The following is a 27,020-nucleotide window of genomic DNA, read 5'->3' on the forward strand; positions in this document are numbered from 1 at the left end:
TGGACATACGCCCTTGTTAACTTTTGCAGTTCAGGAAAGTAGACTGCCTCGCGTACGCGTTGGATAGTTTTTCGAATACCAGCATGAGAAGCTAAAGGGCTGTCATGGAGCTCATGCAGGATATTTAATCTAAGACTAGCTGGGATAACAGGTCGAAATTCGTTGTTGGAATTCGTAGTTTTTGTGTAGAATAATAGACCATCTATTAGTTCGTAATGGGCCGCCCTATTTCTTATCGCCACAATATCTTGGTGGCTAAAATTTCAGGATCCTTCAAATACTCATAAATACTTCCAAACTCAGGATCCTTACCCAGTTCTGTTATTACAGTTTCTCGGGAATTTATTGTACACGCTGTAAGCATTGCAACTTTTACGGTATTACCCTGTTCGTCTAATTTAATTCGTGATAGGGCATCTGCTACGATATTTTCCTTTCCGGGGGTATGCTTGATTACCAGATTATATTCTTGCAGCTTGAGTGCCCATCTTATTAACCTTGGGGATAAATTTTTCCCTGAGTACAATCTAGTTACCGCCGCATGATCAGAGTACACTGTTATTGGCGCCTTTCCAAAATAGACTCGGAACTTTTGCACTGCTAACAGAACTGCAAGTGCCTCTCTCTCGGTCGCGGAATAGTTTCTTTGTGTTTGATTTAAAGTTCGGCTAAAAAATGCCACGGGCTGCTGATTTTGCGAAAGTACCGCTCCTACCGCATAATCCGAAGCATCCGCTGAAATTTCTAAATTTTCATCCTTTTCAGGAAATTTTAACACAGGGGCTTGCGTTAATGCTTGTTTTAATTTTTCGAAAGCACTATTGGCTTCAGCCGTCCACGAGAATCTTGCCTTTTTCCTTTTTAATTTTAACAATGGCTCAGCGATAGCCGCAAAATCTTTTATAAAGGACCTATAATATGAACAAAGTCCTAGAAAAGAAGAGAGCTTCTTTGCCGTGTTTGGAGTCGGATACTTTTGTACAGCGATTATTTTTGATTCATCTGTCTCGATCCCTTTTTGAGATATTTTGTAACCTAAATATTTTAATTCAGGGGCTGCAAATTTGCACTTTTCGACATTAACTTTTAGACCGGACTCATTTAATAAAGAAAACACTTGTCTTAAATCCTGTACATGTTGGTCTAGATTATCACTAGTAATAATGATATCGTCTAAACAGATAAATGTGGACTTTCCAAGAACAGGTCTTAACACAATGTCCATGCATCGCTGAAATGTTGCCGGGGCCCCTGAAAGGCCAAACGGCATACGCAAAAATGCATAAGTGACAGACTTGGTTATAAAAGCAGTCTTAGGCACGTCCTCAGGCCTCACCCCTATTTGAAAATAACCATTCGTTAAGTCTAAAGTCGTCATAAATTTGGTTGATTTTATGTTCCTTAAAATTTCTTCTATGATCGGTAACGGATATACCGGATATTTCGTTATGGAATTTAATTTACGGTAATCAATAGCGAATCTCCACCTTTTTGGATGCTCCAAAGAATAATCATTATTTTTCTTACATAAAACCACCGGGCTAGCATAACTACTTGAGATGGGCGTTATGATCTTTTTATGTAGCATATCGGTAATATGCCATTCTATAATTTTTTCCTTATTCTTATCATACCGGTATGGTTTTTGACGAACTGGCAATGCATCTCCGGTGTCAATACTATGGTTAGTAACCTGAGTAAATCCTGGAATATCACTAAATAAGGAAGCAAATTCACTTACCACTTGTCGGATTCTATCTTGCTCGTCATTAGGCATGTGGTCAAGATTTAACCTTGGCGGTTCAACCTTTTCTACACGCACTGGTTTCATTGTCAGCCTAAGGGACGCTTCATTAAAATCCAGTGTAGCTTGTGCGTCTGAAAGAAAGTCTATTCCTAGGATTAAATGTGCTTGCAAATTCTTTACTATAAAAAACATCACCTTTACTTGTTCGTCCTTGATACGGATATATAAAGGTACTTTACCTACGCACTTACATTCTTCTCCTTGCGCCGCTAATACTGTCGTATTATCCGCATTATATATGCGGTATTTGCGAAAATACTTTCTAAAAAAGACTTCTGCCACACAGGAACACTGCGCGCCGGTATCCAGGAGTGCGGTGGCCGGGATATTATTCACCAAGACTTCAATCTTCGGAAGAGTCAAATTTTTCACCATTACTGTATTTATCTTGTAGGAAGAGGGGTTTTCGTGGCCTTCGGATTTCCGCACCCTCTCGTCAGCAGAAATCCGTTTTAGCTTAAATTATTTTTCCTTTCCGTGCTTTCCTTCTTTTTCCCCTGGCCTTGAGACTTTTTTCCTGGGTTGCTATTGAACTGTCGACGTTCGCCGGCTGTTTTTGAATGCTCGTGTTTCCTTGCCCACTGATTCGCTTTTTCTCCGTAGCCGTATGCTTGAGTTTGCTGTAGTCTTGGCGTACCAAATTGGTTTCGCTGTTGATATTGGCGTCTTCTTTCGACGTCCGCCGTTCTTCTACTTTCAAACTGGATTGCTAGCTCAAATAATTTTTCCAGTGTAGTCGGATTTCTCAATTCAATAAAGTCTTGCACTTGGGGTAGTAACCTCGGCAAAATCACTTGAATTATTTCAGGATCCGGACGGTTTCCATACAAGAGCTTGAAAACGTGAATTTTTCTTAAAATAAAGCTCGAAAGGTTTTCGATTCTTTGTTGATATATACTAAAAAGTTCCGTTTCTAATTTCGCACGATCCCTTACAACAGGGAAGGCTTTTAGTAGGGCAGTCTTGAAATTTTCATAAGTATAGGTGGGACTTCCTGCTTGACCCAAGAGACTTCTGCCGATACATTTGAACCAGTTAAGCGCTTGGCCCCTCAAAGCGCTGGTAGCTAAGGTAACTTTTTGAAACTCGTGCACGGGGTAGAGCATGAAGTGGTCATCCAATTTTTCCAAAAAACTGGTTACCGGTGAGTTTCCATTAAATGTTGCTTCTGGTTTCATCGAAGCGCGCATGGTCTGGACGATGTACCCAAATCCTTCCAGAGCGGCAGCTGGCATTTCTGGATTCTGAGCCGTTTCTGCAGGCAGCACAGGTTCTTCTTGAAACTCGGCCATGGTTATTCTTCTTCGTTGGGCGCCACTATCAGGTTCAATGTTTCTTCTAACCTTCTTCGGAAACATACAAGGACCTGACTAAGAACAGAGAGCTTACTAAAGCTATGTTCACTAATTGTAGTAAGTAGACAGGATACAGACGAAGGGTATACAAAACCCTTTATTTTTCTTTATATACAATGACTTCCGTACTTCGGAATACAATGACCCTCCACTCGGGGTCTAACGTAAAAGATATCAAAATAAAACTAAACTCTAATTTAACTTTAGAATAATACACGTGTAAGATTGGCCTTATAATAACAGGAAGCGTATGTAGCACAGAGACTGTGAACACTACAATACGTTTAATTTATCAAGAGGATTAAAACCTCTGGCCTGGAAGGCAAATAGCAACTGCGTAACTTCTAAGGTAAGCGGCCTACTTCGAACTCACTGCTTCCTCTCTTTCGCTTGGCAAAAAGGCCACACTTAAATACTTGGCGTTCGCCAGACAAACTTTGCATAAAATCCTTAACGCTTATAATTCTGGCCGGAAGTAGAAAATAAGAAGTGATAGTAAAGATTTAAAATAAAATAAACGTTAGTAAAACTTAAGATCCTTACAACCTAAAATAATTCGATAATCTAAAGTGTCCAACTTGATGAATTTCTGAAGGTTCCAGGGTTATTTAGTACTTTCCTAAAAAATTTCCCAAAATTTTATGCCAATATTTTGAATGTTTATCACTCTCTTCGCTTGGATCGCTGAATATAATTAATTCAGATATCAGTTTTTTGTCATAAATTCATTAAATTTACCTTCTCTTTATACAGATAACTCTTTATAAAAAATTAGTTGTTTAAAAAAGGAGGGGAAAATGCTTTAAAGTTGCTTTTGAAATAGCTCTGGAATAGTTAGGGAACATCAGTTAGCGATGTCGGCTGCTCTATCTTCGAGTTCGGATTCGAATCCCAGAGAAAGCTTGGGTGTTTGTAAGTACCTACTGTTTGCGAGGCATGAGAGCACTTACAGTACTGGCGAATACAGAATATTCTCTCGAGACGTTTAGTGGTAGAGGAAGAGATATGGAAGTACTTGATCCGTTGCCCGAGGGAATCAAAATCTGAGCATAACTTTCTCTTCCTCAAGGGTGTAATTCTGTTGCTCCCTCTGGTGCATCATGACCAAAGTTCTCGATGCTGAGACGGCTAAATGGCTGATAGGTATTGACCATTGCTGGTGATTGCGTTATGTCAGCGATTCTCAACCGGTGGTACGCAAGAGAAAATAGGTGGTACATGCAAAGAAACAAAGTATTTTTAACTATTAAACTCAAAAATTAAATGCCCCAACATTCTGCTTAATTTTTTTCTCTAACACTCGTAAATTTATGCGATCTCAGCTTTGTTAAGGTCAATAGCCTCTCATAGACTTTATCAAAATAATCCGTTTTTATTTTCATAAATATTCTTTTAACTATGACAGAACAAATTTTGTCATAAAAGAGGTTTTCAAAAAGGAGAAATAGAAATGGATGGATAATAGGAAATGAAAATAAATTACTATAAAAAGATAATAGTATCTCATAAGTTCTTTAAAAGTTGATCGATATAGTAGCATGTCTACAATTTATGTCGCCACCATTTACGGGCTCATATTACTATTTTAAATTAGAATCATTTTTTACGTAGATTTCCTGCCTCTAAGAGGAGGTACTTTGTCTTCTTGTTAGTTTGTATTCCTTACTTTCTACGCGATTTGAGAATATCATCGTTTGTTTTTGAAAAACTAGTAATATATTGTGCATTTAAATGTTTGTGAAAAAATTATAAAATACACCTAGATTTTCAAAATGGAAAAATGACTAGGATTGAATCCTCGGAAAAGTTATGATGGGTCCAGGACAATCTGCTAGCAGTATGAATACTGAAAAGCGCAAAATCAATTGTTTATGGAAAATATAATGAAAATTATTAATCATTTGAATTTACTTAGGATGGAGATGAAATGGACCCTAAGCCTCAATGTGTTGTTTGCGATGAGTTATTATCCAATCAAAGTATAAAACCATCATATCTTAAAAGACATCTTGAATCTAAGCATGTCAATTTAAAGGATAAATCTGAATAATATTTTTAAAGGAAATTATCGGAGTTCAAATATAGTAAACAAGTAATGAAAAGTTTTGTTATTTCAAGTAAAATAGCTTTGGAAGCTAGTTACCTAAGTTAAGTCTACGGATTTCAAAGATTAGGCAGGCTCATTCTATTGGATAAAACTTTATATTACCAGCAACTAAGGATATCGTTTTAACATTATTCAACGAAAAAGAGGTTAATGAATTTAATAACATTCCGTTATCAAATGATACAATAAGTCGACAAATTCATAAAATGGCAAAGTCCATAAAAAAGACACTTATTCAAAAACTAAAACACAGCGAGTATTTCGTATTGCAATTAAATGAAAGTACTGATATAACAAACTTTGCTCAATTATTAGTTTACATATGTTTCGAAGAAGATAAATGAATTGCAGAAGAATATTTATTTTGTGAATCTCTTCATGATAGAGCAACTACAAGTGAAATTTTCCAAATTGACAATTTTGATCTGAAATTCAAATTTTTCTTTGTGGTTCAAAAGTTGAATTGCAAAAATGTTTATTTAGTTAATTATGGTTAGTGCTTTTAGCATATTTAGCTGATATTTGGGGAAAGTTAAATGAATTAAATTTAGGATTACAAATGCAAAGTGGTAAATTGTTTACTATCAGAGATAAAATAAATGGAATGATAAAAAACTCGAGCTAATAATCAAAGAATTGGATAACAATATTTTAAGCTTTCTACCACTTTTAGAAAAGTTTCCTAACCGAATATAATTTGAAAATAGAAGAAGAATTAGTATCCGACATTAAAAAATCATTGTTTTTCATAGATAAATAATTTCAACACATATTTTCCCGATGGTTACGAAAAGGAAAATTGAATTAGAAATCCATTTTTTTCAAATGTACCTGAAATTTTATCTCGTAAAGAAAAATAACAATGAATATAAATTTCCTGTGATAGAACTCGAACTGAAGATTGCAAAAATAACGCAAATGTTAATTTTTGGCTGAACTGTAAAAGAGAATTTAAAGGCATTTGAAATAAAGCTATTAAATTTTTATTTCCTTTTTGCACAACCTATTTGTGTGAATAAGGATTTTCTTCCATGTTATATTTGTAAAATAATTACAGAAATTAAAAATGGATCCTAATTTACGGTTAAAACTAAGTGAAATAAGACTAGACACAAATTTATCTCTCTTATACAAGCCCAAATTTCGCACTAAATTTTAGAATTAAATTTTTACAACTTAAATATTGATAATTAAAATGGCAACCAATTTTTAATTGCATTATTTTTATGACAAGCAACCAACAGGTTATGAAAATGAAAAAAATATATATATATTTTTTAATATTTCTATTGAGAAATTGTAAAATGTAGTGGCAGTACTAAAGTTTTTCAGTTTTTGTTCAGATGGTACGCGTTAGTTGAAAGGTTGAGAACCACTGCTTTAAGTTACAGTCGTACGGCCATTTGAAACAATGAAATATGGCTGGAATAAAAAATAAAAATTTAATATTATTAATTGCTGAACTTCTAAAATAAGAAACAGCTTATAAATGACATTAAATTAACTTTACACCGCTTGATGCAAATACTTTAACCTGTTGAGTAATTAAGAGTAGGAGCATCACTCTCATTTGTCGAAAGGCGAGAACGGCAGAGGAAGAATTGGAAAGCATTATTCTTCCGCAATTAATCATACAAATGTATGGTAAACTGTTCGTCTGATGGGGCTTTCAGAGATATTGAGGATTAAGAGCTAATGACGAAGACTAATGGAAATGTGTTTCCTTCCTAATGGCTTACATCTTCAGTGACATGAAAAAAAGTAAAAAAATAAGCAAAATATGCTTGTCAAAGCAGGAACCAACACTCTGCCTTCCATCATTTACAGAATTATGATTCTTCTTGAACATTTTGCTCATTTATTGGTAACACATAGGAATAAAACTGCTAATAAAGTAATCCTCCATTGAAAATATCCTTGATTAGTAGTATTAGATTGAAAAGTTTTCAATTTATCTTATAAGAAGGTCTAAACGTTCTTCCAATTTTTGGTTATTTCAGTTATTAATTTTAAAAAGTATAATCCAGTAAAGTTATTAATTTTAAAAAGGTATAATCCAGTTAGAATACTGTTAAGTAAAAATATGCGGCTTTGGTATATCGCCTGAATATAACTGTTATTTTCTCAGGGATATCACTAATGACAAAACTGATTTTACGGTTATGTATAAAATGTGTAGTTTATTCTACTCGTGATAAAATGCAGATTCTAAGCTAAATTTTAAACACTTAAATTCGTGTAAAGTACATTCGAATAAAATTACGCAGTTAATCTACAATATCAGAATTCTACTAAGCATCAAAATGCCATTTCACTCGATAATTAAATTTAAAATCTTTCTAAACATGAAATAGAATTTTTAATAAATTATTAATACCTAATTGTTTTAAACGTTAAAATATAATTGCATACAACAACGAATTAAAACAATTGTATAAATAATCACAGAAACTTAATTCACGTTCTAAAGCTTATACTGCCCATGTTCTCGACCTGATCGACCGACACTCTTACTGTACTAACATCCACTACAAGTTTAAAAAAATGTATTTGAACTTGTGTGGATGAATAAAAAGTAATTTATTAACGATTGAAAATTTGAACAAGATATAGGGAGAGTGTAAGCTAATAGTAGGAATTTAAATAAAATATAGTCTTTAACTGGTTTTCTTTATTGTGTAACAGTTTTACAGGCAGCAATGCTTGCGGGAGCATTTGACAATTTTCCTCCTCTTCAACCAGTACAAATGTTTCAGAGTAGTCATTCCTTAGAATGACCAAATGTCATCCCTTAGAATTTAGAAGCGAATCAGCCTGATCCGCTCACATATCTAATGCATTACAGCTCATTTTTTCTTGACAGATCGACAGAGAAAAGATTATAGAAAATGCAAGCTTTTAGGCTTCTCTAGCCACAACTATGTATAGAAAGTTCTATGTAGCAATGGGTATTTCAAGAAAAATGCCAAAATTTCCATTCATCATCTTTCCACTATGATATCTTGATTATAAAATATGCAGCGATAGTATATTTTACTTTAACCAGTAAAATATAAACATTAAAGCTTTTACATCGTAACTTAGCATTAGACACTGAGGGAATAACAATTATTTAAGGTGAGTAGCGTTACTAAACCCGTTTGAAAAATATCGCAGTATCCCAAATGTTTAAGGTGGAAAGGACCGAACAAGAAGACATTTTAAACTTTGGTAAACTTAAAGGTATTTCTTCCACTTTCCTAACGTGCCTTCGTGGTGTAGTGGTTCTGCGCGCTGGGCCGGTATCCCAGAGGTCCATGGTTCGATTCCCGGCGAAGGCATTTGCTAATTTTTCATCTTTCCTGCTTCGAAAAAAAATACCTAATGTCTCTACAAACTTGGCGGAAGTTTCAAGAGAGAGGAAGAAATTGATGAATGTTTGGAAAAGCATGTTTTTAAGTTCTTAAGTTTGATTGCTTTTCAGTAGAAATAATTTGCACTTTTACCTCAAAAAGCACTTAAAAAAATGCTGAAAAATTTTCTTTCAGCATGATTGATCAGTGTTTGCCGGTGAATGAAGAACAAAAAAATAATATTCCACTAAACGCTCAACTAAACTTTTTATATATTAAAAGTAAATTTCGGTTTAAATTTTTTATATAAAAAACTAATTCACTTTCAGTCTGATTCTTCAAATTATGACTTAATACTTGAAAAGTACTACAAACTGGTAGCACTGTAAATTGGAATGTACGAGTACTAAAGAAAACTTTATTGATGCATGACATGCAAATTTTAATAGGAATTGTTGGGATTTATAATTCTAAGAAAGAAGCTTTGCTGAAACACAACCAACAGAAAATGATATTTTAACACAAACTTAATGTTTTAACTCAGGTTACAATTTTGATCCTTTCTTGGAATCCATTATCTAGTCTCATAATAGCTCTGATGAAAAGTTAATTGTGCAATACCTCATCTCAAAGGGAGAGAATTATTTAACCATATTCCATTATGAAAGATTATACAGGGACGGTTGCTTGGGGACCGCCCCTGTAATGGCTCACAAAGGGGTCGTAATTTCAGAATTATCTGATAATCGAGGAGTTATGATTCTCTCCGGAACGTCTGGAGACTTGAATTAGTATGTTATTATCAGTACAAACGATCTAGAAGACTCCGTGCAAACAGAATTCTGTGGAAATCATATAAGCTTCTTTTCCATTTCTAATTAAAAGAATACAATTATTGACATCTAATAAATTACAATTTACTTAAAGTTAATGTTTCGAAAGAAACAGAGGAGAATTCTTTTAAAAAATCAACATTTTATTTGCAATGTTTCACTTGCAATGAACAGGGTTATTATGTTTGCTCTGAAAATAAGGATAGCTCTTTCTGGCCTAATAACGTAATAACTATACTTAAAACAGTGATGGTAACTATCAAACTGATTTTTCACATTTTGTTTCGTTGTGCGTTTCATTATACATCATTATTAGGCATCGTTTCTTTGGTAACACACTGGAGTATCTGAAAATTCTATCAAACAGAATTCGCATTCGGTCAGCATTTTCCTTTAAAACTTCGAAATTCAGGTATCTGCAGTACCAACATTTCGTATTATTTAACTGAATTTATAAATACGTACATTTTTTTCATTAATTATATGGTTTACATAAAAAATATTAGCTGGATTGGTTTGAGGATGGTGTTTAAGAAACATTATGCATTTTTAGTAAAATAATTTCCAAGCTGTTCTTTTTCATTTCATATAAATCAAAATAAAATATCATTACAGACTATAGCTACATTTTAACATACTAATTTGTTAAATATATCACTTTGGATTTTATAAGTTCTTTATAATAAAAACATTAAATTTCATCTTCAGTTATTAAATTTTAGCATTTCAAAAGCACGTATGATTGATTGCATATATCAGTGAGGCGTTTAAAATGCGTTTACAAAATATAGGATAAAATTCTGTCTTTAACCTCAGCTATGTCATGATCTATTTAAATAAAATAAATATGAAAGCTTATATAATTATTTCTGCAAATATTTCTCTTTGAGAATAAACTGAATAAGTGTTCTAATGGTAAGTTTTCCTTTTTTAACATTTATTATTTAACCGGAAGGAGATTTCATGATTTAGTTTGAAATCTTTTAAACAATATTTCGGATTACTGAACATATTTCTTCTTCCGTAGTTCCAACGAAGTAATGAAATCAAATATTTAATTAATCACGTAATTAAGTTACAATTACTTGATTACGAGCAACAAATTGATCCTTACCTCCAACACAAATTCATTCACGAGCAGCTGCGGTTGTGCAACCACCGTTTTATCAGCTGATACAGAGAGTTGTATAGTTCCAGCATACGATATGACGGAGAATACTACTGGAATTTCGGTTGTAGGAGACATCCAGAAAGTGATCTTTCTTAGTCTCTTTGACCCTAGAGTCAAAATCTCTTCTGGCCCAGGAACGTTGGCTAAAACCACTGTAGCCTGAAAATGAGAAATGTCAAATAGATATTTGAATATCTATTAGTTGAATGGGTTTAAAATCATCCTAGGTCGTAATTTTTAATAAATTTAAGAACAGTGATAATTTACTTTAATAAAACGTGATAATAATGAATGAAACGTTTTCAAAACTTATGAACGTATCCTAATTCAGAAAGACTGCTTTTTAACCTCTAATGATAATCGCTAATGGAGTGGAAATTAGATCCCATTTTAGGTAAGAGAAAAAGATACAGGATATTTCTCTTTATTCAATGCTATTTCATCTTTTAACTCAAAATTCACTTTCTCTGACTTATTACACATAAAAGTTTTTAATTATAAAGAGTTCGATAGAAACAATTCTGCTTTATAAAACGGAAATAGAAAACCACAGCAGAAATATATTGGATTGAAGCATAAGTACTGGCCGTTTGTGTTGTGTCTAAAATTACGCGGTAAACATAAAATGTATTGGCGTAATGTTTTGTGTTAATCGAAAGAGAATCTTTCCCGTCTACAAGATGGCGCATTTGATGTTTTTGTCTGAGCTAATTTTTGTTACTTTTCAGATTATTAAAATGGAGTGTCAAGTCAACAAAAAGAAGCATTTTCGACACCTTTTTGCATTTAATCGAGGCGCCAATGCTGCAGCTGTCCGAGAGATTTATGAAGTGTATGGAGAAAGTGCAATGCCTGAACGAACTGCAAGAAATTAGTTTGCCAAACTCAAAAATTGAAATTTCGACGTCGAAGACGCTGCTCGTTCCGGACGACCAAATGAGTTTGATGAAGAGCGTTTGAATCAACTTCTGCAGGAAAACACGCGTGAAATCACTCGAGAATCAGCCAAACGAATGGGTTGTAGCCAAATGACTATAGTTCGACATCTTGGGTGTATGGAGAAAGTTCAAAAACTCGTATATTATTGACTAATTTATTGATTTTTGCCTTGTTAAAATAAAAATTTTTAAACTAAAAAAAACATTACTTATGTTTCAACCCAATACCCAAGATGTCCCAGAAAATTAAAAAAAAAATACATATAAATCAACAAACTAGATTCACATAAAGACTAATTACAGAGAATAAAAGTTCTAGTTGAGATAAATTTTAGCTCAGATTTGCGCCCATACATGAAGCTGCGCAGCTAGTACAGTGACTATTTGCAATTCAAATCCTTTAAAACAAATTGTGAAACTGTGATCTCTTGATGAACAGTTATGTTATTAATAGTACTGCAGTGTACTTGCTCGCAATGTAAACGAATAAATGTCCTACAGTCTCATTATTTTTATTATGTTCTGCCTACCAGCCGGACTTTGAGCGGATAAGACCACTGGGTACTTGTAGTTTGACCCGTATTCAAATGCTGGCAAATGGAATTGTTGCATGGGAGTTTATGTGATTTTCTCCATGTATAATGTACACTTAAAAGATCTTCCGAAAAGCCATTCTTTCCTTCATGCAAATGATTTGCCATAATCGTATAAATAATCCAAGCCTCATTCAGTTCTATTAAACTGAAGAAGTTTAATGTTAGCTGAACACAATAATGAACTCTATCTTCTCTCTTACTTATAAAGTAAAGAGTTTTGACATTTTAGCCTAATATATTCAAAAAACGAATTTCAGTATCTCTGTTCTGAAGTATAGCGAACTGGGCTAAACCCTAGAAGACGTTGCACTAACCGTACACATCATTTACTTGCCTTACTTTCAAAGACGACTTTTTAGTCCAAAGGGGCTTTGTCTCTGAAGGACTGTTATTTTCGTTTTGTGATTTTGCGTTGAATCACTCTGAATGTCAGCTTCACTTTTATAAACTGTTGCCACCAAATATTATCGCCCTGTATTATATTTAAAGAAATTAAATAATGAAGAATCTGCATAAATGTATGTGTGTTTCTGGCATTGTGATATAAAACAACGGTACCTAGGGCTATCCAATTTTGAATGACGTAATCCTACTGCGAATATTGGCATTTGGAAGCCGAAATTTGGAATTTGTTTTATTATCGATTTCATATTTTGTAAAACTTTAACGAATTTTTGATTAACAAACTCAAGGATTTCAAAGCGAGCAATGGCAACGTTGTACAGAAAAACATTTTTATCTCCAGTGCATGAGACTGTGTATGCTCAATTTAAAATTATTTTGCGATATTGCTCTTGAACTGAATTTTATGGTTTAAGTGCGAAAAACCTGTTAATAAATAAAGGTAACACACACAATGTTAAAAAAAAGTTCTTTTGGCCGTAATTTAAAATCTTAAACCTTTCAGATTTTTCTCTGAGGTATTATTGCTTATTCCTTTTCTAGAGCTAAATTACAATTATTCTTTAACTGATCCAATAGGTAATGTTTGTATGGTTATTTTTTGAAATATATATCTTCATATTTCAAGGAAATTCAAATAATATTTTAACTGAACTGAAATGTTAGGTTTGTAATGTTATGTCACGAGATCATTTTTATTACAAATTTACTTTGTGTATTGTGAACGACTATTATCACTTAACATACCGCGTTAATGCTCAAAAGAGCGTTATCAAGATTTACCAAACTACTGAAAATATTGAATGAAAGATTTAAAATTTATAACCATAACTGCAAGAATAACGAAGAGAATTTTTTGTTTTAAAGAACGTTTTGAACTCTAATGAGTAAGTCAGATGTTAGTGCTTCCTGTAATAGGATGAAATTAGAATTTGGTTTATTTGTCCCCTGTTACCTACCAATTGGAGAGAAAGTGAGAACATTATCAAAATGACATTCAAACATTATCAATGGCTAAAGTGAACTATCAAGTGCACAATTTGTCGATTTCGTTATTACAAGTAGGTAATGACTTTGTAGAGTTATTAGGTTATTTTGAAGCAGAAGATGGGAAAAATGTACAATGCCCCTAACCGGCACTCGAACCTGGACCTCTCGAATACGCGCCGAGTGTGCTACCGTTACACCACGAAGGCATGCGGAAAGAAGGGAGAAAATACCTTATCTACTACCACTTTTAAAGGGTAACTGGGGATTAGGGGACCCATTTGCCTGATCCTAGTGGTGAAAAATCATCATCCACCACTTTTTTTTGCTCGGGCATCACTGCAGAGGCATTCAGATTTTTGAAGTAGGAAACACGAAACATGAGCAATGTCCTCGCCGGAACTTGACCCTGGACCTGTCGAATATGGACCGAGTTTGCTGTGGTTATTCCACGAACGTATTTAGAAAGGAGGGAGCAAATACCTTAAAACTTTATTCTTTTAACTTTACTTCGTCACTGGACCATTATTCTGGAAACTTTATTTTTTTATGACTCGAATCAATAGTTCTGGAACATTTCTCTCTCGTTCACGTGTTCTGCGTTTTTGATTGCTATTCGTTATTTTTTAAAAGGAAATTAAAATGTTCCTTTTACTTTCACGACTCTGGAGCTTACGTTGAAGTTTCAACTGTCCCAGGAGAATCGTGACCAGATCGAGGGTAGAGCAAAAGTTATGTATCGTATATTATGTGCAATATTTAATATATCGTTTGTACGCTTTTAATTTGTACTTTGACGATCTTTTTAAAAATCAGGGCCCACCAGCGGCCGAGCGGTAAAGTCGCTGAACACTGGTAGTTCGGTTCGAGGTTCGAATCCCGCGAACGGGCTGACTGCATGGGTGTTTTCGTGGTTTTCCCCATGTGTAACGTGTATACGAGTTAGTTTCCCTTAGAAAGTACTCCACGAAGGCATCCCTCCCCTTAGGCAGATAGCCCTCAAGGCTTTGCCATAATTACATTAACCTAACCTAACCTTTTTAAAATCGTGCAAACTTGCAACTTATTTGCAGTGAGTTGTAATAGAGTGAACAGAAATTCTTCTACAACGATTATTGAATCAGTGCTCACTAACAATCTGGGAAAACACCAAAGTTATTGTTACGAATTTGGTATTTAAAAAGCTAATGTTAGTTCAATTATAAATTAAATGGTTTTATTTCTCGCGCAGTGCAGCGCGGGACGAATATTAAAAGAAAGCTAAGCCGGAAAAATTAAAAATACAAGAGCGCGTGCGTTAAATAAATAAATATCTCTTTTTGATTTCGAGAAAGTGCTGGAAAATTCTAGCGCGTGATTTTAAAATCTTATAAAAGGAGGAAAACATCTCAGTTTGTAGTAGTTGCTTAGTTTGTTGTTGTTTAGAAAACTACTGTTGTTGATTGTAGCGAATTCGCGGATTAGCGTTCTTTAGCTGTTTTGAATTACGTTCTATTGGACATTTGAGTAGTTAAACGATAACTACTGTGAGATATTGTAATACTGCATGATAATTTGAGAAAATTTAAGCATTTTTGTTGTGATAATAATAAATTTTTGTTCATTTTTCATCGGACTTGTGCATTCATTTCATAACGAACCCGTACGCACGCAACAATTTTTGGTGTCAGGAGTGGGGTTTGAATGCCAATCACAAGAGCGATGGAAGAGCAGTTAAGACAGCTGATATCAGCCTTTGCTGCATTTAAGGAAGAAATGAAATTGGGCCAGGAATCCGTTAAGGAAGAAATGAAATTGGGCCAAGATTCCGTTAAAGGAGAGATGAGATCCGTTAAAAAGGAAATGGAAGCAGTTCACGAAAAGTTGGAAGCTGGTCAAGTAACTTTTAAAGAAGACATAAAAGCTGTACAAGAAAAGATTGAAGCAGGTCAAGACGAAATGAAAAGAGAAATAACCTGCGTAATAGAAAGTAAATTTGAGGCTATGGAAGACAGAATAGGAGCTGTCGAAAATAAAGTCGGGCAAATTGAAGAAAAGTTTTCTTCTGTCAAAGATGAAATAGAAGATAGAGTGTCGGCTGTGGAGCAACGAGTCGAAGGAAGAGTTTCGGCCTTCCAACAACAAATTGAAGAAAGAGTTTCTGCCGTCGAACAACAAATTAATGATAGGGTTTCTGCTGCCGTCGCCAAAGAAGTTGACAGCCTAAAGAAGTGCATAGCGATGGTAGGAAACAATTCTGAAGGTTTCAAATTTTTATCGATGCCTGCTCGCTCCGTTCTGAAACTATCTACATATGATGGGAAGACCTCCTGGCAGGTGTATAGGACACAATTTTCTATCGTTGCGGATGCGAATGGATGGGATTCCCAAGCTAAGGCCTGTCATCTCGCCGCTTCTCTGAGAGCAGACGCAGCGGATATCCTGAAGACGCTTCCCGAAAATCAAAGGCTAGATTTCGAAGCTCTATCCGGCGTTTTGGAGCTGCGCTTCGGCGAGAAATGTTTAAAAGACTACGCTCCAATTAAAATCTCGTCAACAGAAGCTCACCGAAACGCTTCAGGAGCTCGCCACGGATGTTGAAAGGCTGTCACATCACGCCTTTTCGGAGTGCCCGACAGAAACAAGGGAAATCCTGTCCCTGCAATATTTCATCGATGGCATTCGGGACCCTGAAATACAGAAAGCACTGCGAATGGCGAATGTTAAAGATCTGAAAAGCGCATTAGTGTATGCCATGAAATTTGAGGCAGCCCAGCAAGCCACCCGTCGAGACCGCCATCCAGTCAGAGCTGCTCAAGTCCAGGAGCCAGGGATCAAGTCACTGCTCGTCTAGACGATTTAACTAGACAACTGAACGCCTTGAGACAGAATATTGGTGACAAGAAACCGACCGTAAAGTGCTGGAACTGCGGTGCTGAAGGACACATACGACGAAACTGCAGAACACCCCAGGGCACGGATGCTAAGACAGCTCCTAACAAACAGCAGGGAAACTAATTAGTGGCCATCTCGCGGGGCGGAGGTTGCCAGATCATGAAAAGCCCCAGTTTAAAGCGCTTCAGATTTCTGCAGTGAGAGGCGGCAGTAATGGACTTTTCATAATAGGACATATTAATGGAGTTCCCTGCAATATGACGATAGATACAGGAGCCAACGTTACCATCATCCGAAAAGATTTGGCTCAACAACTGGGAAGCAAACTTATCTGGACGCTGCCCTGCGTTACCCTACAGACTGTGTCCGGTGAGAAGATCAACATCGATAGAAAAGTAAATGCTAACATCACGTTTGGAAGTGCCGCTTACCATCACACGGCATATGTAGCAGAGATCACTGATTCTTGCATACTCGGATTGGACTTTCTAAGGAAATACAATTTTTCCTTGGACTTTAAAAATAACGAATTGCATTCTACATCTGAGGACATAGCGTTATTTGGAGACAATGATGAAGTTAAATCTGTCCATAAAATCATAGCACAAGACAATATCACAATACCGGCAAGAACAGAAATTTTACTTCCTGGATCCATAGCCGAAAACTGAAATTTCCGCTACGGCATCATAGAATATCCCAATAACTGTAATAGCCCAAAAGGAGTACTAGTAGCCTCAACACTCGTCGACCTATCCAGAACGGTTATAGATATTGTAATATCTATAACCGACCCGGGGAGAGTCGCCAATGTAACTGAGAAGGGGAGAATTATTAAGAAAGGTGAAGTGGTTGCAGCATGATCTCCAGTAACCAGCGTTGAAAGAAAGATATTCAAGAATCCGTGTCCTCAGAGAGCATTACATCGGAGTTATTGCAGAATGCGCAATTAAACGATAAAGAGAGAAATGCTGCCGATCGCGTCATTAAAGATCTTCAAGTTGTTTTCTCCCGCTCGTCTTCTGACGTGGGTCGAACTAGTTTGACACAACATAGAATAGATACCGGCGATCATCCCCCGATCAAGCAACATCCAAGACGTCTACCGTTTGCTAAACAGAAAGAGGTGCGAACACTGTTAAAAGATATGGAAGAAAGCGATGTCATCGAGCCTTCAGTAAGTCCATGGGCATCTCCCATCGTCCTAGTCAGAAAGAAAGACGGCTCAACAAGATTTTGCGTCGACTATCGCCGGTTGAATGAGGTTACGAAGAAAGACAGTTACCCTCTTCCTAGAATTGACGACATTCTAGACACTCTTTCTGGAAGCAAGTGGTTCTCAACACTTGATTTAAAGAGTGGGTATTGGCAGGTAGAAATACAGCCTGAAGACCGAGAAAAGACGGCATTTACTACGGGACAAGGGCTTTGGCAATTCAAGGTGATGCCGTTTGGACTGTGCAATGCGCCGCCAACATTCGAACGTCTTATGGAAACTGTTTTTAAAGGCCTTTCCTACGAAGCCTGCCTCATATACCTGGACGACATCATCATCGTCGGAAAGAGTTTTGAAGAACATTTAGAAAATCTTAGGAAGGTGCTTCAGAAACTGAAAGAAGCCAATCTGAAGCTGAGTCCCGCTAAATGCAAATTGTTCCGAAAGGAAGTGACTTACCTGGGACATGTCATCTCTGCAGAAGGTGTGCGCACGGATCCTGAAAAGGTATCAGCCGTTAAATCCTGGAAACGTCCCGAAAATGTCCATCAGCTGAGAAGCTTCCTAGGGCTTTGCACCTACTATAGGAAATTCGTGAAGGACTTTTCTTCCATCGCAAGACCCCTACACAAGCTGACAGAGAGCAACCAGAAGTTCTTGTGGACAAAAGAATGCGAGGATGCATTTAACAACTTAAAGGAGGCTTTAACATCTGCTCCAATCCTGACGTATCCTCAGCTTGACCGACCATTTATTCTCGACACCGACGCGAGTAATGAAAGTGTTGGTGCTGTTTTGTCCCAAGAAATAGACGGCCAAGAACGTGTAGTGGCATACTGGAGCAAGTGCCTGTCTAAACCGGAGAGGAATTATTGTGTCACCAGGAAAGAGTTGCTCGCCATAGTCAAAGCTGTAGAACAGTTCCATCACTATCTATACGGCAGAAAATTCCTGCTCCGCACCGATCATGCATCATTGACCTGGCTTTTAAATTTCAAGAATCCTGAGGGTCAAATAGCCAGGTGGATACAGAGACTCCAAGAATATGACATCACTATCCGTCATCGTAAGGGATCATCACACGGAAACGCCGACGCCCTGTCTAGAAGACTTGCCAAGAAAGCTGCCGATATTGTTCCAGGGTGGAAGCGAAATACGAGCTGCTGACTCCGGTCGCAAGACAAATTACAACATCAACATCGGCTGATCGAGAACCGTGGAGTGATGATGAAGTCAGGAAAGACCAGCTGGAAGACCGCGACATTAAACCCATAATTGATTTAATGGAGTCATCAAACAGAAAACCTACCTGGCAGGACATTTCTATCTGTAGTCCTACAACCAAACAATATTGGGCACTCTGGGATTCACTTCACATTCGAAACGGCGTCTTATACCGGAAATTCGAATCGGATGATGGGAAGACGTTCCGATGGCAACTTATACTTCCTAGATCCCGCATTCCTGATGTCCATAGCACCCCTACTGGAGGTCACTTTGGAATAATGAAGACCTTGCAGAGAGTTCGTGAGCGCTTTTACTGGAATAATGCAAAGGATGACGTGCAAAAGTGGTGCCGATCTTGCGATGCCTGTGCAGGTCGGAAAGGACCGAGGAGACGCAGCCGAGGCAAGCTGCAACGTTACAACGTAGGGGCGCCTTTTGAACGTATCGCCTTTGACATCCTGGGACCTCTGCCACGAACTGCTGATGGCAACAAATACATACTCGTTGTCATTGATTACTTCACCAAGTGGCCTGAAGCTTATCCTATTCCTGATCAAGAGGCTGTCACAGTAACTGAGGTAATGATACAGCACTGGATTTCCAGGTTCGGAGTGCCTCTTCAGTTACATTCCGATCAGGAAAGGAATTTTGCCTCGGCAGTAATCAAAGAACTATGCAAACTACTCGGCATTGACAAAACTCAAACGATGCCATTGCATCCCCAGTCGGACGGCATGGTAGAGAGGTTCAATCGAACCATCCTTAATAACCTCTCATTAGTGGTTTCCAGAAACCAACAGGACTGGGACAAGAAATTACCACTCTTTTTACTGGCTTACCGCAGTGCTGTCCACGAGACTACCGGCTATTCTCCATCACAGATGCTCTTCGGTCGTGACCTTCGTCTGCCTTGTGATCTATTGTTTGGCCGCCCTCCGGATGCTCCTTCATCGTCTGAGGAATATATTCAAGATCTCCAGACCCGGTTTGAAGTGATGCACAACTTTGCACGAGAGCGAGTCAACTTGGCGACGGAGAAGATGAAGACCCGCTACGACACAAGAGCTACTGAACATCAGTTCCACGAAGGAGACAAGGTGTGGTTGTGGAATCCGACTCGACGGAAAGGACTTTGTCCGAAATTACAGTCACCTTGGGATGGCCCGTATACAGTCCTAAAAAGACTGAATGACGTCGTGGTTCGGATTCGTAAGTCTTCGAACTCTAAACCTAAAGTCGTTCATTACGACAGGTTAGCTCATTACTATGGCCATAGTACGTAATGTAAATAATTGTAAATAGTATCAGACCATGGTCCTTTTTGTTTATAAATGTGTATTTGATTTGATTTGTATTTAGTATTTGATTTGCATTTAGTATTTGATTTGTATTTAGTATTTGATTTGTATTTAGTATTTGTTTTGTATTTAGTATTTAATAGCATTTGATTTAAGTTAGTTATTGCATTTATTGTTTATATTGTTTGATATTGTAATGTAATGTTTATGCCTCAGTTGCATTTATGCCACAGTTGTAAGTTTAGCTTCCTGTCCAGGGATTGTACTGCCCGGGACGTGCAGTCCTTGGGAAGGGGGCAGTGTTACGAATTTGGTATTTAAAAAGCTAATGTTAGTTCAATTATAAATTAAATGGTTTTATTTCTCGCGCAATGCAGCGCGTGACGAATATTAAAAGAAAGCTAAGCCGGAAAAATTAAAAATACAAGAGCGCGTGCGTTAAATAAATAAATATCTCTTTTTGATTTCGAGAAAGTGCTGGAAAATTCTAGCGCGTGATTTTAAAATCTTATAAAAGGAGGAAAACATCTCAGTTTGTAGTAGTTGCTTAGTTTGTTGTTGTTTAGAAAACTACTGTTGTTGATTGTAGCGAATTCGCGGATTAGCGTTCTTTAGCTGTTTTGAATTACGTTCTATTGGACATTTGAGTAGTTAAAAGATAACTACTGTGAGATATTGTAATACTGATAATTTGAGATAATGATAATTTGAGAAAATTTAAGCATTTTTGTTGTGATAATAATAAATTTTTGTTCATTTTTCATCGGACTTGTGCATTCATTTCATAACGAACCCGTACGCACGCAACATTATGAACTGGGAGAATCAAAATATAATGAAAATTTATATTCTTCCAACCATGCGCTTTCCCGTTTAGCCGTTGGTCTAGTATACATCCAATCTTATGAGTTACGCATAACGCAGATGAAAAGGTGACTGCCCAAGCGACTGATTAAAAAAGTTCTGTAAAATTGCTTATTTAATATTTTTTACGTTCTTGCTTTAAAAGAAGCCAAATAATTTAATTCCTAAGCTGCAAAACTTTCAAACTTTTATAACAAATGCATCAGAGGATAATAGAATATTAGAGTCCTTAAAGTATAATATTACATATACGTACTAAGATAAAATTAGTCAAATTACTGTTTAAATAAAATGCTAAGAACTTTATAAAGTGAAACAAAAAAATAAGAATAAGGAGACAGATTTCATTGCGAACTATTTAAAGCCCCGATCAGCTCCGAAAATCTGTTGCTTCCCATAATGAATCAGCAAGGAAATTTTTGGACTAACAAACAAAATTCAATGAGCACTAAATTCAGAATCTATTTTTTAAAGGAAAGAAAGACGGATAGGAAAAGAATAAGGATTTAATAAAATAGCCTAACATTTCTGCTAAAAGTCTAATGTTTTGCAAATAATTCTTTCTAGGAAGGAGGAAAGGAAGATTAATAAATAAGTAACAAAATCAGTATTAGAGAAATATGAAATAGTATGACATCATATCCTGCAAAACCATATTTTAAAAGAAAATCATGTGATCTCTGTCGACTAAATCCATATTTTGTTCACTTCTGTTTTATTTCAAACGCCATTGTAAAGAATATTAAATTTTTAGAAACGAAAAGCACGGTAAACTATATTTAACTTATAGTCTAAGCTAGCTGGATGTGCTGATCACTTACAACTCAAGAGCATACATGGGAGAATCAGATAATTTCTTACACCTTGATTAATTTGACTAATTTCCTAATCTTTATGAAAAAGGTTTACCTTATTTAAGAATGTGTAATGTTTTACGTTCTTTATAAAAAAAAATAACAAGTTTGACTTCCACATTACAAAAATTGACCGAGATATTAAATTCTGAAATTAAGGATATTTGTTGGCGTTTTCAGCTTGCTTTGAAGGGTCGGTTAATAAATTATTTGGAATGATTCGAGAAGAAATATTTCTCCTTAAATACCACTTACTTCAGAAAGCATTATTACAACATAAAATAATTGTTAACTAAAGAATCAAAACAATAAAATGTGTGAAAAAGAGAGAATAGAATTAAACGAAACTTTTCCCACTAAAGATTTGACCCCAAAGTAACCACCAGATACAGCAGCGAAACACTAAAAGTTTGACTCAAGTTTGATCCTCAGTGACAGAATAGAATTTTTTTTGTGTTTTCCCATGTTTAATTCAGAGAGGTTTTCCTTCAGTTAGCTGATTTTCTCACAGTTTGCACTGATTAATTTATTAACGAACTACCTGTAAGGCTTTCGTACGTCTTACCTTTCTGAGAACTGTTTTGATGATCCATTGGGCAATAACCTCGGGCAGGATTGGTAGTAAACAATAAATGGCTCCATACATGACTACGGTGTCTGGGGAAGTTTTGAGCTCCTCCATGCGGCGCCTCACGTCCCACAGGCGGGGAATGGCGCCTTCCGTGTTTGATGGAAGACGAACGTGGACCTGGGAGAACCTACATCCCATCGTAGGAATAGCAGTGGCATTACTCGTCTCATGACGTAAATCCACCGGTATGCTTAACTGAAATATACACAAATTGATTCTATAATCAACAAATCTTATTTATTGCATTCTACCAAAACTAATTCTACCTACCGTAATGCTCGCATAAAAAATATTAGATTTCCTTTTAAACTAAACTTTTTCTAAAGTATTATTGAAACATGACGTAATTGTTAGAAAGGGAACGAACCAAACAAAAAGTAGCCACATGAGCGAATTTAAAGAGACTATTATTTAGAAGTCATTAGAAAAAAAATTCTAATGATTGTATTTAGAAGAACTGAAAGCGAATCTAATGACGGTATTTAAATATCTGCTTATATTTTGTAAATATAATTCAAAGTTTAATGATTCTGTTACAATAAGAGATAGCTTAGATTTATCTGATTTTTTATGAGCAGGGAACTCAAACAAACGAACCTCTTATACTAAAGAGGTTCGTTTGAAGATATTTCCAAATATGTTTGTGCCATTTGTTTTTGTCTTGAGTAATTTCCATTTTTAAAATATAAAAAAGCTGCTTAGTCTGCTTAATTTAGCTAAGTAGTACAAACTAAGTTATTCCTTTGGAAGCTATTACACATATAACTATTAGATCTACCTTGGATAATGATATGTTTTCTTATTATTTATCTCACAAAAATATGTTGGACAAAACAAAAGGCTCATGTTCCTATCACGAGCAAAAAATTTCCGATTCTAATACGTATCACGTCTTATACATTTTTAATTTCGATTAGTTCAAAAAAGTCTTACTGACTTGAACTTTTATTTATAAGGAGTTTTATATAATTACACTTGTGCTCAAAAATAAGCAATGCACCTTAAAAGGAAAGGTACGAATGTAAAAGGGGAATTTAAGAATATAATTTTCATATGAGGCAAAAATTGCGTCGCCGAATGCAGATAGGAAACAAAAATTGCCATAAAACGCGATTCCGCAGTCACACCACAACGCCTTAAAAAGGGACATGCCTAGGCTATGCTTCAGTTCGCAAGCAGCGACAGTTCCGTGTAATCTGGGGTAGCCAAAGAGGAAAGCATGAGTCTACACTGGTGTGCAAAAATTAAGGACGAAGTCGAAAAATTAGCATATCAGCTGAACGAAGAGGCAGAGCGGAAAGAAAGACCAATCAGGAAATTAAGTAAGGCGATGTACGGTAGCACATGCGCAGATATGCAGGTAGACGTAATGGAGGAGTGTCTGAGTAGTATAAAGCATGTTGTCGGTGTAAGATCAGTATTTCTGGCAAAGAGATTGCACGCCGTATAGCAGTTAAAATCACACCGAGTTGCTGCCTCAGCGAGAAATGGCGAATAATCAATCTGTTAGACGACATCTGGATGCTTTTACCGGAGATCGAATCATTGGGAAGTTGGAGGAAGGCCGCAGTGTGACAAGTGTGGCTGCAGAGTTCGGAATTGCTCACAGAATCGTATCACGACTTTGGAGACAATTTCAAACTACAGGAACAGCTAGCCGGGGGTTTAGTAGTGGTCGTCCACGAGGAACCACACCCGCAGATGACCGGTATATTGCCTTACAGGCCAGAAGAAATAGGCGGCAGACAGCGGGAGAAATCGCTAGACACACGACACAGGCGACTGGACGGCCGATATTGCGTTTTACCGTGGCCAGAAGACTGCACGGTGGTGGTCTGTTTGCACGACGCTCTGTACGGTGTGTACCTCTAACGCCTGCCCATCGGAGAAGGCGTTCTCTGTGGTGCCGGGAACACCTGTTATGGTGTTTTTGAATTTTTACCTTCTAAATTTTCCTACGTTACCAAAAGGTACCCTACAAATTGACCATAACATCAGAATACTCTTACCACAGAAAAGTACTAGTAACAATAAAGTTGAAAATTTTGCGTTGTGTTTATTCCGGATTAACCCTAAAATCCATTTGAGTAAAGACTGGTGAATATCATGAGCACACACACACACACACACACAAAAAATAAATAAACATTGACTGATCTAGAAAAGTGAGCCTATTTATTAAATCCTTCAAGAATTACTTAATCCATTAATTTGAAAGCAATTTATATTCGATCAGAACTGTAACATATTGATGATTACACAACGCATAATTAACTTAGTAAGCAAATTATATTCAAGCTGAACTGTAAAATATTGTTTTCTACAAATGCATACCCCTACAGAGTAATATTACTTTTATCTTAGACTCAATAATATCAAACTATTATTTCTATTACATTCAGGTAAACATAATCAGATAAAACTTTGAATAAATTAACAATACCCTCCCCGGGGAGAAAAAAAAGAATAATTAACAAGTTACACTTTCCAAAAAAAAAAAAAAAAAAAAGAAGCATTTCACACAGAATAATCAATACCAAAGTAATTCAGGTTATTGCACATAGTAACTTTCTATTTTCAAAAAGAATGATTTAACCGGGTAAAATGTTAATTAAAATCAGGCTATTACATCCTACAAGCAATTTAGTCCCTAAGAGGAGCAAAGAAGCTCAAATAATGACACCTTTACCAATCAATCCTCACCATGAAAGAAATTCACAAGTTCAATTAAATAATTTAATGAAGAATATATTTCCTTAACCAATCTAAGTTACGTTCACTGTTTCAATTAAATAATTTAAATAAGGATATATTTCCTTAGCCAATCTAATAATTTAATTTATTGACAAACAAAATGATTTCATTAGTATTAGGTTAATTTACTCAACTACAATATTTTAATTCAACTAATTAAGTTATTTCAATCACTATTAACTGCAGAATTTTTTAACATCAGACTAACAAATAAAAGAAAAAAAAACTTATCTGAGTAATCACAGGAGGCAAGTGAATAGGAGGAGGAGAAAACCCTCATATGGAAAAGAATTATCATTGATGCCAAGGAGGACGGCTGCCAAGCGTGGAGGAAAGGGAGAAGAGTTCATATGTAGATGAATTTTCAATGGAGCCGAGAAGTTTCTAGTTGATTTAGGATGCACTATGGAGGTTCCAAGTCCTTATGCTAGTTGATTTACAATCCAATATTGAAGTTACGAGTCGTTCAGCAAAGAGAAGAATTCTGAAGTTACATCAGGAAATCGGTTAGTGGAATCGACGAATCCATCCTCACAGGTCGTAGACGCAACGAGGAGTAGACTCAAGCCAAGTGATGCATTCTGTTGTAGTGACCCCGGAGCTAGCAGTGAAGGAATTTCTTGCATAGTGGAAAATAATTCTTAAAGGCGTGGTAGAAACATCGAGACAGATGAAGATTCATCATTCATTCAGATGATTCGTGGAGGAGAAACTGAAATTTTCTTCTTAACGGCACAAATACCAGGCATCACCTTTCGTTGCATTTTTCTATATTATTTATCTTTTGAGTAACTTAAATATTCAAACACAAAAAAAAACTGATGAGATTATAATTTGGTCGAGGACATGATGCATAAAACTAAGTCCCTCGTTCAAAACTCAAGGGCAAGAAGCCCGTAGATCCAAAGGTGGAAAAATGCATCTTCCGAAAAAATCATCTGCCGGCGAGTACAGCGTCCGATGGTAAGTCAAAAGTGCAAAAAAAGTCACCTTGTCCCTCAAAACATCCCGTTAAAAGGGAGGACGCCGGACTGCCAAGTTGGCACAACCCACTCTTCGCCAAAAGTTGAAATAGTTGCAACAACAGCATACCCTCATGTTATCAAACTCGCCAAATCCACTACTTTGAAACCTCAACGGAAATTCTATGTCGCCAAACCCTCGCCAAATAAACACCACCTGTGGCAGAGAAAAATTAGGAATTTCAACAACCCTGCAAGGGTCGCAACGAAAGAACGCTGAAACTCGCAAGAAGTGACTTTTCAACCGGAAAGAGGGCATTTCATCCCCCTTTAACTAAATCACAAGCAAACGAAGAAACATTTACTAATTAAAGCTCATAACTGAAATGCAATTAAAGTTAGAAAAAAGAAAGTTATGTCAAATTAAAGAGCTAATTATTCTGCAACTAATGATATTAAATACTAAGAAATGAAATTAATTTTTGACATGAAAAACTGAGTTTATTACGTGAAAAAAAATCACATATCCATTGTTTGCGTGTACAAGATTGACGACGCAGTTCGCGTAAACAAGCTCAAATTTTAAATAATTACAAATTAAAATTTTGATTTTTATGAATCACTTAATTAAATTAAATTCGCTACACAACACACCGGAATTGGAGAGACAATGAATGGGGACGAGTACTCTTTACAGATGAGAGCACATTCAGTCTGAGTAGAGATTCTCATCGCATACTCATCTGGAGAGAGCGGGGAATCCGCAATTATCACTCGAACATCATTGAAAGGGACAGGTATGGAGGTGGCGG

At 36.2% G+C, this 27,020-nt stretch overlaps 1 protein-coding gene across 4 annotated transcripts in view; it reads right to left on the reverse strand.

The window, feature by feature from the left end:
* Positions 1-27,020, reverse strand: part of LOC118203094 (uncharacterized) — a 167,693-nt gene that overhangs the window by 35,890 nt on the left and 104,783 nt on the right. For all 4 annotated transcript variants that reach the window (XM_085816732.1, XM_085816729.1, XM_085816730.1 and 1 more), the window contains 2 exons: positions 22,427-22,687; positions 10,549-10,764 (listed from right to left, as the gene is read on the reverse strand). In XM_085816732.1, coding sequence (XP_085672858.1) covers positions 10,549-10,764; positions 22,427-22,687 — 477 coding nt within the window. The remainder of the gene's footprint in view (positions 1-10,548; positions 10,765-22,426; positions 22,688-27,020) is intronic.

This window comes from Stegodyphus dumicola, chromosome 5 (assembly GCF_044657685.1).
Source record: "Stegodyphus dumicola isolate Sdum_Otavi_A_Nest chromosome 5, ASM4465768v1".
Lineage (NCBI taxonomy): Eukaryota > Metazoa > Arthropoda > Arachnida > Araneae > Eresidae > Stegodyphus > Stegodyphus dumicola.